Source organism: Chionomys nivalis, chromosome 26 (assembly GCF_950005125.1).
Source record: "Chionomys nivalis chromosome 26, mChiNiv1.1, whole genome shotgun sequence".
In the NCBI taxonomy this organism is placed as follows: Eukaryota; Metazoa; Chordata; class Mammalia; order Rodentia; family Cricetidae; genus Chionomys; species Chionomys nivalis.
This window is the reverse complement of record NC_080111.1, coordinates 18,765,193-18,778,857: the sequence shown is the minus strand read 5'-3', so window position 1 is coordinate 18,778,857 and position 13,665 is coordinate 18,765,193. Positions and strand designations below refer to the sequence as shown.

General features: G+C 44.0%; 1 protein-coding gene across 9 annotated transcripts in view; it reads left to right on the top strand.

Annotated features, from left to right (window-relative positions):
- Magi2 (membrane associated guanylate kinase, WW and PDZ domain containing 2) overlaps positions 1 to 13,665 on the top strand; it is a 1,220,672-nt gene that overhangs the window by 941,999 nt on the left and 265,008 nt on the right. For all 9 annotated transcript variants that reach the window (XM_057758561.1, XM_057758559.1, XM_057758560.1 and 6 more), the window contains 2 exons: positions 1,793 to 1,914; positions 3,934 to 4,116. In XM_057758561.1, coding sequence (XP_057614544.1) covers positions 1,793 to 1,914; positions 3,934 to 4,116 — 305 coding nt within the window. The remainder of the gene's footprint in view (positions 1 to 1,792; positions 1,915 to 3,933; positions 4,117 to 13,665) is intronic.

Sequence of the window (13,665 nt, the reverse complement as noted above, 5' to 3'; positions counted from 1 at the left end):
TGTAGCCTTAGGAAGTAAAATAGATGGAGTGTGTGTGTGTGTGTGTGTGTGTGTGTGTGTGTGTGTGTCAGAGAGAGAGAGAGGGAGGAGAGAGACAGAGAGAGAGGGAGATAGAGAGACAGGGAGAGAGGGGGAGAGGGGGAGAGGGAAACAGAGAGGGGGGACGGAGAGAGAGAGGGAGAGAGAATGTGTGTGTACAGGCATGTCATGTTAACTATATGTACTTGCCAATTTGAAATCACATATTTCATGCATGTAGAATGCATGTGGATAAGAGACCCACTACAGAAATAGACGCGATGATTAAATTCTAGAACTTCACTGGACTGGGCATGTGGTCTGTCTAAAATAAGTCACTGACCTCTGTATGTACTGTAGCGCTAGTTCATTTCTATTCTAGTAAATAAGCTGGCCTGAGAATCAGAGAGTCAAACTGCCCCACCGGTCATACAGACCAGACAGTGGTAACACACACTTTTTAACCCCAGTAGCCACACTAGTTTGCCATAGAAACTGAGCCGTGCATGCCTTTAATCCCAGCCCTGGAGAAGATTATAAGACAGGAGGAGACAGCTCTCAGAAACAGTCTCATTCTCAGATTCCTGGACGCAGGGTCGCCACTTTCGGCTTGAGGTTGCGGTAAGAGCCAGTGGTTGTCTGCTTTGCTTTTCAGCCTTCAGGCTGAACCCCAATGTCTCTCTCTGAGTTTTTATTATCCCTGCGTCTGTGTCCCTATGCTGTTATTTATGGGAACCACATGCAGTTAGCTGTCAGCCCCTCTTAGAACCCTTCTTGCACCATGCTTTCAGAACACTTAAGAACCAGAGATCACTGTTCATGGCAGCCCCCTCTTAGACGTCTATGTCCTGGAGATGGAGTGGTGTGGCCACCACTAGTCAGCAAGGCTGCTGCCAGCTCTCTGCTCCTTAAACAACCTGTGCCATAAGCACACATATTTTCCTGGGCTTAGCTGGGCTACCGTTGCTTCCAGTCCCTCCAGGTCTATTAGTTTGCCATCTCAGCATGAAGAGGCTGTCGGCAGCAAGCACCCTACATAGGCAATCTGTCATTTATGTGAGAATTTTCCTCCCGAATCCTGGCCTTTCCATCCAGGTCTCACCGCTAAAAGTCTGCCCGGTGGGTCAGTGAGAGGGCTCAGCAGGAGAAGGCATTAACCCGCAAATATCATAACATGTGTGTGATCCCCAGAACCTACACAATGGAGGGAGAGAACCAAGACCCACACCTGCAAGTTGTTCTCTTGTGTATGGACACTTGCACTCATCTTCTACATACACACACACAACACACACACACACACACACGTGCACACGCCAAATGCACGAATTGTTTTTACTCTTAGCTGCTGCTACATTGTCAGTGAATTCACCTCTCATTTACCCTGCTGACACCGAGACTCTACAAACCTCGGACAACACACTTTTTTGGAGCTATTCAGTCTCATTGGTTGATCATTTATTTGTACACACCACACGCCTCTCACATGAACAGAATAGGCCAAAAAGCTTGCCCCGGCTGGTTCCTTTCGCTGTCTCATGCATGCGGTAAATAGAACAGCATTTGATAAGGGTCATCGAGTGTTCTCGACTATCACAGAATTGTGTATTGCGCACAGGCCAGCCCCCTCAGAAGCCTGGTGCATGCTGGGTGGGACATTTGATGGTAATCGGATAAGGTGTCCCTCAATCTCCTGCTCTCCATACGGCCACGCGTACATTCTCCTACGTGACTTTGTCCCACTGCGATCCTGATTTGAAATTTTCTCTTTCAGCCACATAAATAGAAGAACCCAGTTTGAAAACCCTGTCCTGGAAGCAAAAAGGAAGCTACAGCAACATAACATGCCCCACCCAGAACTTGGAACAAAGCCCCTGCAGGCCCCAGGTTTCCGAGGTATTGTATCTGGCAGCATGCAGGGATGCAAGGGGGATACTGTTTGGTGGATTGTTTGTTCTTCCTATAGGAGGGCCTGATAAAAATGTCTGCTTTGACTTCTCTAGACTGTTCCAGCAGGTTTACCTGGATGCTCACATCATTGTTAAACTAAAGCATTTAGCTACCACAAACTATGCTAAGAGCACTGGGCAGTCCCTTAGAGAAATTTTACTTGTTGCCTGATGAGACATTGGTATTGGGACAAGAAATGGCAGAGAGTCTCTGAAAAATTGAGCATGGGAATGAGGCTTCTTTTCCTTTGTGACAGTAGGCCTCTCATCAGCGACATTACCTAGGCCCAAATCCATCTTCCCCCGCACTGGCCCGGAGAGGTCCCGCAGTGTGAATGACTTGTCTTACTATCTGCTGGACCGCAGAGGGACGCCATGGCCACTCGGTATGTCCCAGGGCTGCTTGCGGATCTGGCTACACCTGGGAGACACCTCGCGGGATGAGTGGCTGCACACTTTTTCTCCACCTCTGCGCTTCTACTAAATTAAAACAAACACACAAACCATGAGAGGCTGGCGTCTGCCTGGTAGCGGGGTCCGGGTCACATGCTTTACCGCCACATGCGTGCAGCACTCTGCAACGAATGTAAAGGTCTCATGGAGAGTGAAGCTCCACCTATAAACCCCGCTTCAGTGAAGAGAAGCAGAGATGATTATATGTGGGGTTCTGTAAATTGCATTTTAAAGGAAAGTTTAATAAAGATAATTTTCGGCAGGTAAATGGACAGATAAATTAAAATTTCATCATAATGACTCACTGTTTGATAGCTCATCCTTTGAAATCAAAAACATGACAGTGAGATTATCATGAGAAAAATGTGACTGAGCTCCTACTTAGAGTTTGGCTACTGTGAGAATCAGATCATACCAACTTCACAAAGGATATGAAATGCTTATCCCCAAAGCTACGTGTGATGCTGGTCCATGTAACCCTAGCACAGCGAAGGCTGAGGCAGGGGGACCAAGAGTTCAAGACCCCTTGGATTACAAAGCAAACCTGTCTCAACAAAGTAATTAGAATAAAATACTTAAAGCCCCGTGATCTACCAACTATGCTAGCCAGGCAAAGTAAAATACTTGTCACAAGTGAAATTTAAGAAATGATTAATTCTACTTCCTCGTGTGACTGTGCTTTTAAAGCGTTAGATGTGCTTGGAACCATATTTATTAGAACTCATAGCTGGAAAATTCCATCATATGACAAATGAGTGGCCAGACTCACTGAGTGGGTTCAAGTAATGTTCAGATGATTTGGGCATACGATTGGAATATGTCAACATATTACAAAAAAAAAAAAGTCACCTTTACATTCACAACCTAGAAACGCTGGCTTGCTCTTTGCTCACTCTTCAGAGTGTGCTAAACACTCTCTGTCAGTAGAGCTGTGACTGAATTCCTGACATCACACAGCACAGCTGTGGGAACAAAAATTAACTCAGTCCCACATCCAGGTCAGCACGCTAAGCAATTTGAGCGTACACCCAAGGTGGGCCGCTTCTCTGTCGGTGTGACCTGCACATGTTTAATGTCTTTAAACCAGTCTGTTTGCTTTTCTACCCCACCCAATGAAGGCTCTGTGCAGAAGCAGCCTCTCAGGCTGCCCTCTTCTCTAGGAACGCTCGGAAGCAGAGAGTTATGAGGCAGGGACTGGAGAGATGGCTCAGCGGTTGAGAGAGTCGTAAATCACATGTTATTTGAAGGCTGTCTTGCCCTTTTCAACCTCTAGAGGGTTGATTTCAAAAAGGTACATCCTGAACCGCCGCTCTTCAGCCGCAGCCTCGCCTGACTTCCTGGATGTGTGGGATGGCTGTATCTGTAGGACGATGCTCCTCCCCAGTTGGCCACAATGCTCGCCTACCACGCCAGCCTCCCTCACTCGCAGGGTTCGCTCCTCGGTGCTTGACTGTTCTCTGATAACTTGTCTTAAAAATGCCTTTCCCTTTTTAACTTGTGTTGGCCGATGTAGAAAAGCCGCTCTTCACCCGGGATGCGTCCCAACTGAAGGGGACATTCCTCAGCACCACCCTCAAGAAGAGCAACATGGGCTTCGGATTCACTATCATTGGTGGCGATGAGCCAGACGAGTTCCTCCAGGTGAAAAGCGTGATACCAGATGGACCCGCAGCGCAAGATGGGAAAATGGAGACAGGTAAGCTCCGTGGAGCCCGGGAATTGGCTCTGCAGCGACTCTTTTCCTGTAAACCAGACGCGGAGATTGCTTTGTGGCTTAATTCCAAAGGCAAAGGTCACTTTGGTGTAGAAAATGTCAAGTCATAGGTTCCCTACTTTAGATTTTGAGCAGAAGTCATCTGTAAACAACCTGGAGATTCGATTTCTGTCTCACTTCTCAGACTGGTCCCTCTGTTCCCTGGTCCAGCAGACTCTAGAGCCTGCCTTCTTCTGAGTTATCACTCTCTCTTTCTTAGGGATGAGGTCAGCATCTCACACTTTGCTAACTCATATTTAGTCACTGATACTTTTAAGCCTGTGTTAATCCTTCAGTAATTCATAGGCTGAATTGTTTGGGGTCAGATATTTAAGTGTGTATGCACATCTTATATACAGGAAAATTACAAAACCAATTACTTTTAATATGTCCTCTATACAATGTTTTAATGTGTTTTTTTCTAGTCATTATCAGTTGGTTTTCATATATAATCACTTGTATGTCTATCTAAATTATAACAGAAATTAATTTCACATGGAAATAAAAGACCCAGATTGTTAAGAACAGAGAAAACAAGATATGAAAAGTTCCCAGAGTTTAAAAAAAAGTAATGAGATCAGTCTGATTTAACAGTTCTGACTTGTGATTCGCTTACCTGACCCAAGAATGAGTTTCCATAATTTACATCCTTACGTGGGAAAAAAATAAATTAAATTTGATCATCTGTTTATAAAATGCTGATTCAAATTTTTATGGTGTTATTTTTAAAACCCTTTAAGTTGTATTGAAAGTATTGTAATTATACCTGCAAAGAGATAAAGCCCATCACCATTTTTGCATTTCTTTTTACCTTGATTCAATTAATGCCCTTAACTTTCTGAATGGAGCCTGTGAGACGCCCAAGTTAGAGAACTGAGTTAGACAAGTTCTTCCACGGATGTGATTCTATATTTATGAACTGAATTGTTTCCGTGAGTCCAAAAGGCATTTGTCTGAGAAGACATAAAATTGAGGTCTTCATTTGAATTTGCTCATTTTTAAAGTTGCCAAAGCTTTATCACTATTTGCTAGTTTCTTTATGCCTGTCATTTCCCAAGATCCCTATGTATTTCAGTACTACTCGCCAGCAGGGACTAATGTATATGACACACTGGGTCTCCACACGGACGTTTGACCTTCACACCACCTTCAAAGACCAGGTGTGAGCCCTAGGGCCCACACTGCAGTGAATGGCTACACACCCAAGAGCACACGATGAGCTCAAGCTGGACTTATGGTTTGGGGTTTTCTTTTTTATAGGTGGAAAGGCAAATGGTGCATATCTGGGAGACATTGGCAGAGAAGAGTGACATAATAAAATACACTGTGTCTGTATTTAAAAAAGCATCTTTGAACTTCAAAACACATTACATTTTGAAAACACAATTGATTTAAAACTCATGTGTACATAATTTCCTACAAGAATCGGCGTCCAGCACCACAGTTTACCCAGAGAGGTTTAGAAGGCACTCCCACTCCCCTGCCACGCTCCCAACCCATAAACACTGCAACAGCTGAAAACGCTCTTACGATACGCGGTTAGGACAAAAGCAAGTTATGGGATCCAGCTTGTTTTAACAGAGAAAGTATCCCCAGGGCTCTTGAACTTCTGCAAAATATTTGATAGATCCATTTTTCCAAGGAAAAGGAGCTAATTACTTTTCTATGATCTATCCCAGAATTCATGTTTCAAAACTAGGAAAGAAAGTAGAAAACCAAACACAAACATTTATACAATAAGTGTTTTTCCTTCTCCGCCTTAATTCTCTAATTTGCCACACCTGGGCTAAGACTCCTCCACAGCAAAGAAAACCCCCACATCAGCTCCTAAGAGAGAGGAAAGAACCAAAACTCTAAGTCTGCTCAGAATCTCCTATTGAGTCTGCTCTTGGTGTGCTTAGCAGACACCTCCCCAGCCTCCTGCTCCTGGACATTGCATTGCACCAGGGATAAAAAGATGTGAGTAAGAGGAATGCATTTCTAGGCAGCTTACAGCTAGAAGGGGCTTTAGATCCACCGGTGATACAACACTCCCTCATCAGGAGAGAGGGGAACTAAATAACAAAAATTTTTAAAAAGGAGTGTGCTGTAACATTTTATTGAACATTTGGAGGCATGGTAATTTGTTTTATTAGGAAAGAATTTAATTAAACAAAACATAATGCTCTTTAAATATTCAGAAATACATATTCACATCTAGTTACAAGAAAATTTTAACACATATAAGTGTATTTCTACAAAATTGAACAAATTATGATAAAGAAGAATTGCTCTTTGGTTCAGCAAATATTTGGTGAAGGTCTGTGCATGGCAAGCATTCTGCTAATTAATTAGGATGCAAAGTTAAAAGGCAAATGTTTCTATCCCCGCAACATCTGCAGTGCAAACAGAGATGACGAGTGATATGTTGGTGGATGTGTATACCAGTGCAATAATAAAAATACATGCCTAAGTAATGAACTGGTACAAAGGAAGAAGGTGTCAGCTTTGGCAGGAGAAATCCTCCCTTGATGAGGGCTTTAAAAGATGAATAGATGTTTGCTGGCCGAGCAAGTGGGGAGAGCTGTTGGAAGACAGGCACGTGCAAGAGTATCAGGAAAACCTGAGAGAGGTTTGCAAGCCCTTGGTGTGTGCTAGTGTTTCCACTTGGGTGTACTTGTGGTGAAGTTCAGAGTCACAAACGGGAACGATTAACTATGCTTACAATATACGCCAAAGAACTATAGATGGTCATGTTTCTTAAGGTTCTAAAAATCATAAACATGCACATATCTTGACCTAAACTCTAGAATAAATTCTCAACCAATTAAGAACAAGCCTCACTCTGTAGCTGACACCGTTCAGATCTAACATACTTCCGGGTAAATAACAGGCACTCATTCTGCTTTCCTTTATTCGGAGAAACTGAACCCAGGGTTTTATGTATGATTGGTGCACTGTTTCCAGCAGCAGGTGTAAGTACTGGATGGATGGATGGATGGATGGATGGATGGATGGATGGATGGATGGGATGGAATGGGTGGGTGGGTGGATGGATGGATAGATGGATGGAATGGATAGGATGGGAGAGGATGGATGGATGGATGGATGGATGGATGGATGGATGGATGGATGGGATGGATGGATGGGATGGGTGGATGGATGGATGGATGGATGGATGGGATGGATGGATGGATGGATGGATGGATGGATGGATGGGATGGGTGGGTGGATGGGATAGGATGGGATGGGTGGGTGGGTGGATGGATGGATGGGATGGGATGGATGGGATGGGATGGGTGGATGGATGGATGGATGGATGGATAGATGGATGGATGGATGGGATGGGTGGATGGATGGATGGATGGATGGATGGGTGGATGGATGGATGGATGGGATGGGTGGATGGATGGGTGGATGGATGGGTGGGATGGGATGGGATGGGTGGGTGGGTGGGTGGGTGGATGAATGGATGGGATAGGATGGGGTGGGTGGGTGGATGGATGGATGGATGGATGGATGGATGGATGGGTGGGATGGATGGGATGGATGGGTGGGTGGGTGGATGGATGGATGGATGGATGGGATGGATGGGATGGATGATGGATGCATGGATTAGATGCATGGATGGGGGATAGATGGAGAGATGGATGGATGGGTGATGTTTAATGAAGAAGTGCCATTTGTAATAGAGCCTAGGCAATGATGTTATGTAAGATAACTCACCACAAAAACAAAATCAAACCCAGTTTTGGTCTTCTACATGGCATGTTATAAACAGGTATATTTGAGAATAAATTATTTTGTTTTTTTAAAAAATAACTTTACATATTAAAGAAGCTCTAAAACTAACAAAAGTAAACATTGCAGAGATTAGAGGACAATGACTGGTGTTTAAAATGAGTGGTCTCACTTGATACTGAAATAAACACAGAAACAGTCTAAGTGACATTTTTAGCTTTCGGTTACCTCTAGCTTAGGGAAACATGTCAGTACCTTGCATCAGAAACAAGAAAAGCAACCTTATGAAATGTTTCCCTAGGGCTCTGCACCACAGCAAAAGAGAGAACAGGGAATTCTTTCTCAGTTGATAGTGACTTCCGGCTAGTAGAGGACTGGGCGAATGCGAGGGTAGCTCCCCAGGTGAACACGAGGGTAGCGCCCCCAGGCCAAGGTGAGGGTAGCTCCCCAGGTGAACACGAGGGTAGCGCCCCCAGGCCAAGGTGAGGGTAGCTCCCCAGGTGAACACGAGGGTAGCGCCCCCAGGCCAAGGTGAGGGTAGCGCCCCCAGGTGAACACGAGGGTAGTTCCCCCAGGCCAAAGTGAGGGTAGCGCCCCCAGGTGAACACGAGGGTAGTGCCCCCAGGCCAAGGTGAGGGTAGCATCCCTCTGGCTGCTTTCGGACAGCTGAGCCAGTTCCCAGTGGTTCTGCAATACTCCAGAAGGTTTCTCAAAAGACATTACTGTGATGCCCAAGGACCATCTATACTGACTATTAAGTGTCCTACGCATTCTGGAAATCAGGTACCACAGGCCCTGGTAATATCCTTGTAAGTATTTTTGTATCTTTGCATCCCTAAGTGAATACTGTTCAAAGCCTTCTAAACTCAGATTGGATATAACATAGCTCACAGAGGCCACAGAGTCTGAAAGGTGTTTAGCTACCATCCTCTGTTGAACAGCTTTCTTGCTACATGGTGGTTTATGTTCCCCCCCCAGGCTGATGTTGAATCAGTGTTCTGGTGGTTACCAGTGTGTGAGGAGGAAGAACGCTGGCCTACCCATGAGCTCCTCCTAGAGACCAGGGGGAGGTTATGAAGTCACAATGTTAGTTTTTATTCATTTTCTGCATGTTGTCTGCTTTATTAATCAGATCACAAATAAGCACCGTGAAGGATGGAGCTGCCAACACCCTTAGCCCCTGGCAGATCTTCATTCAAATAGATCAGTAGTACTAGCTGCTCGTTACCTCAGTATCCGAGTTCACAAAAGTAGGGGTGCCCGGGTAGTTCTGCCATTCTTGGTAAAGTGTATATGTGTGTGTGTGTGTGGTCTGCACGTATGTGTGCATTGCACGTTTCAGAAGACTGACATCAGAACACCTTCCCCTGTCATGCTCCACCCCCCTCTTTTTTTCTTTCAAGGCAAAGTCTCTCACTGAACCCCATTCTCACTGATTCTTCTAGACCAGTTAGCCTTGGAGTTCCAGGGCTCCTCTTGTCTGTACTTCCCAACACTGGGCTCAGAGGATCATGCTGCTATATTTGGCTCTTCACATGTGGTGGGAATTTGAACGCTAGTCTTATGCTTGGGTAACAAGCAGTTTACCGCAGTAAACCTCTACACGGTCTGCTTGGTAAATTTTTTTTAAAAAAATGAAGATTCTTATGCCCACAGACCTGCTAATTCCAGATTCCAAGAAATGGGATTTGGAATGAACATTTACATCCTTGTAATTTTGTCGAAGCAATATGTTCACAAACTAAGAAGCTAGCATGAAAATATTTATAGTGAACAAAATCTTTTTTTTACCTCCCCTTCCCATCCTCCAGGCGTATATCCCAAGAGGCAACTAATTCGTTTCTGGCATGTCCAGCCTTTTGGTGTTGCAAGACAACATTGCCATCTACAAAATTTGTGTTTAAGAACCTGAAATTGAATTACTTTGAAAAAATTTGAAAAATTCTCATTTTAAGTAGCTTTACAATTTTGTGTTGAGTTATCCTCTTCTGCATGACTCATGAGGTCTTTCTCAGCAACAGTCCCCTTAACAGTTCAGACATGAATCCTGTTTATGTCCACTGAGCAGAAGATGGTGCTTTTCTCTCTTACACCGCATGGAGTATCACACATTTTCCTTAGCATCTTTGCTACTGATTTTAGAAAACTGTAAGATTTTCACACTCTCGTGTATTTCCGTGTTGGTTCACTGACCTCAGTGACACACCATCGATATAGCTTCTGTCACACACCTTTGTAAAGCTTCTCATTGTCCATGGGTGGTGGTGGCAAACACCTTTAATCCCAGCACTTAGAAGGCAGAGACAAGGGGAACTCTGTGAGTTCAAACCAGCCTGGTCTACAGAGTGAGTTCCAGGACAGCCAGGGCTACACGGGGAAACCCTGTCTTAGGAGAGGAGTTTTCCCGTTGCGTTTTTCCCTTGTTGCAATAGCTTTCTTTAAAATTTCTCACTTTTCAGGACTGAAACGATGATCCCATGTGTATGAGCATTTGTTGTAAGCAAGGAACCTCAGCTTAGATGGCCAACACTCATATAGGAATGACTGCACATGACTGTCAACCAAGACAGTTCACAGGGGACAGAAGCAGACATATCCCAAGACTTCACTGGCCAAGCAGTCTAGCCCAAGGAGCAATCTTCAGTGCAGTAAGAGACCCTGTCTCCAGTCAGCGACTTGGAGTACAATAGAGGAAAACACACAATGTCTTACCCTTGACTTCTCACGCATGTGCATTGGTAAATACACAACATGTCAAACTAAGATACATTACATGATTACATGCACACACGCACACAGACATCTCACCCCTACCCCCAAGCAATTCTAGAGGGTCCATTTGGATAGAGAGAAGCATGTCTTGCCTGTCCTCCCATGTAGACTTGTCCTGCAGTAGCCACAACCTTTCCTTCTGCCTCTGCGATGCGCAGGCCACAGTGCCTCCTCCCCACTTGCCCGCCATTTATGTCATTTCTTTAGAACACAGTTCTCGTGTGCCCTATGAACCCAGTTGTCCATATTTAAAAGTGACTTTTGTTTACAAAAATGAAAAAAGGCACCATAGCTTTATTGGTTTATTTCCAGGTTTTCTACTCTGTTCTGTTTGTCTACTGGTCTGGTTTTATGCCAGCCCCGGACTTCTTTACCGCTACAGCTCTGTGGTATAATTGGAGGTGTTGCAATACATCCAGCTGTGTTCTTGCTCCGTAGAGTTGTTTTTTTGGTTCCGTATCAATTCTTGAGTTGTTTTTCTCTAGTTCTGTAAAGTAAAATAACAGAATTCTGATTAAGAAATTAACTTTAGTACTATATCGCTTTCCACAATATTAATTCTTTCAGGGAAAGAGTTTGGGAAATCAAATCTTTCTATTGTCTAGTTAGTGTCTAGTGTTTTCTTTGATTTCCTGTTTCAGTAACTTGAGATTTTTACTGTGGAAGCCTTTCACTTCCTTATTAGGCTTATTCATGGGTACATTATTGGTTTTGTTGTGAGCTATTTTAATGATGTATTTTCTCCTAATGCATTTATCTGTGGATTCATTTTTGGTATACATGGAAGTTACTGAATGTTATTTGAGACCTACATTTGCATCTGACTTTGAAGACTGAATTTTATATAGGCTTATAAGGCAGGAGCAGAATATGGAATTATAGTGTGATTTCTGGTGTGTGTGTGTGTGTGTGTGTGTCTTCACATGCTTGTCTATATACATATGGAGGTCAGAGTCTACATCAGGTATCTTCTGTTGCCCAATGATAGCATCTCTCGCTGAACCTAGACTTCACTACTTCAGCGAGACTAGATGTCCACAAGCCCAGGGGATCCTCCTTGTCTTCATGTCCCCACAGGAGGAGTGTAGGTGCGTGCTGACATGCTCTGCATCTTAACATGGGTTCTGGGAGACTCCAATGGAAGTCCTTATACTTGATCAGCCAGCTTATCTCCACAGCCTCTCTGAGGTTTTATTTGGTTTTCCTCTGAGATTCCCTTCCTCTCTGGCTTGAGATACACAGTAGAGGCTCTGCATGCAGGTGTACAGCAAAACAAACCTTCTGTAAATATTTGCCATGTGTTTTATAATTCCAAGTCTTTTGGGACCTCTATGGACCAACCAAGACTCTATCTTGTTCAATGTTTCTACCCATCAAGAGAACACTGGAGCAAGAGTTAGCAAACCCTTCTTAGATGAGTCAAATAGTAAATCCTAACAGTTCAACTTTGCCATCTAGAAAGTAGCCCTAGGTAACACAGAAACAAATGGGTGTGTTCATTTGTTCGTTTCTATGTAATGCTCCAGTCAATCTGTCAGGATCCCTTCATCGATGTGGGTTGTTAATATTAAGATGTTCTTTAAAGAGGGCATAGTTAATGTGTCTGTGTTTCATCTCTTGAGCTACAGCCTTAGAATCTGAAGTACAGTGCCCACTGTGTTCTGAGTACCATCACATATTAAACAGTTTACAGCATCTTCAGCCTCTCCTCCCTGATCTCCATGTATTTTATGTTCAGAATTGCTTTGAAGGAGTATTTATGAATAGTTTGTCCTCAAAGACTAACTTTTGATGTTAAGTCTATGGGTATTTTCCCTGAAGGAAAAAAAAAGAATCCTTATATTTATCTTTCATATTAAACATGTAAACAAGCTTCCAGCATTCATTCTGAGACATTGAACTGTGAGCAATTTACCAGGCTGGCCTTGAACTCCCAGAGATCCACCTGCCTCTGCCTCCCGAGTGCTGGGATTAAAGGTGTGCACAACCGCAGCCCGGCTACAATTTCTTACTCTCTGGGAATTTTGATATCATTTAAGAAAGCTCCATCCATAGCTGTATTTTCTGAAATCATAGCTGCACCATTTGCTTGGGGGAGCAACGACTCACAAGAGACCTCTCACACCTTGTAAACGGTGGCTTCCCGTCTCCTCACTGCTGCCCATTCAGTACTGGTATCATCCAACCGATGACGACCCAATGACTTCAATATCCAATAAATTCAATAAAAACCCAGTACTTTAGATATCCTCCAATAAGGCATGAGAAGGCCTACAAAGTTTTTTAAATGACTTATACAACCTATTTTCTCACCACCTCCAGATGTGCTTGGACTCATTGCAGGCTCCTTTTGAGTTCTAGACATGCACTTTGGTGGTCTCTTCCCATCATTGCCTTCCTCCTCCTTATGGGGATTTTATTGGGTCAGCCAGTGTTTATCATCAGCTCCATATGGGTTTCCACGCGGGGTGTGTAAAACGGTCGGGTGATGTTATCACTTTTTTCCAATTGACAGAATCAAATGAACTGACCAAAATTGGCTTTTTTCTAGTTTGCTAAAGTGCCTTTTAATTTTCTGTTGCTACATTACAAATTATGTGAAATTCAGTGATATAGAGGCATAGTTCGTTATCTGCCCATGATTCTTGAAACTCTTCTGGTAACAAGAGGCCATGCCATATAAGCGGCTACTTCCCATCTCCTCTTGAGGATATGCACAAGTGTCTTCGTATGGAAACCCCACTCCCCACCCCCAGGGATGGGTCATACAAGGTGGATTGTTCCCATGTTGATGGCTCTGCTGGAATGGTGATAATACCTGAGATCTAACCAGGCATCTCGTTCTACATGCTCTCAAATGAAGGCTGGCTTGAGCATCCTACAGTAGCTTAGAGTTACCCAGCAGAGGAAAGCTGCCGTGCCTCTTCAGGGCTAGAATTGGCACTGCATGGGTCTACTTTATTCTCTTAACCAGAGTTTCCAGTCAGCCCAGACTCAGAG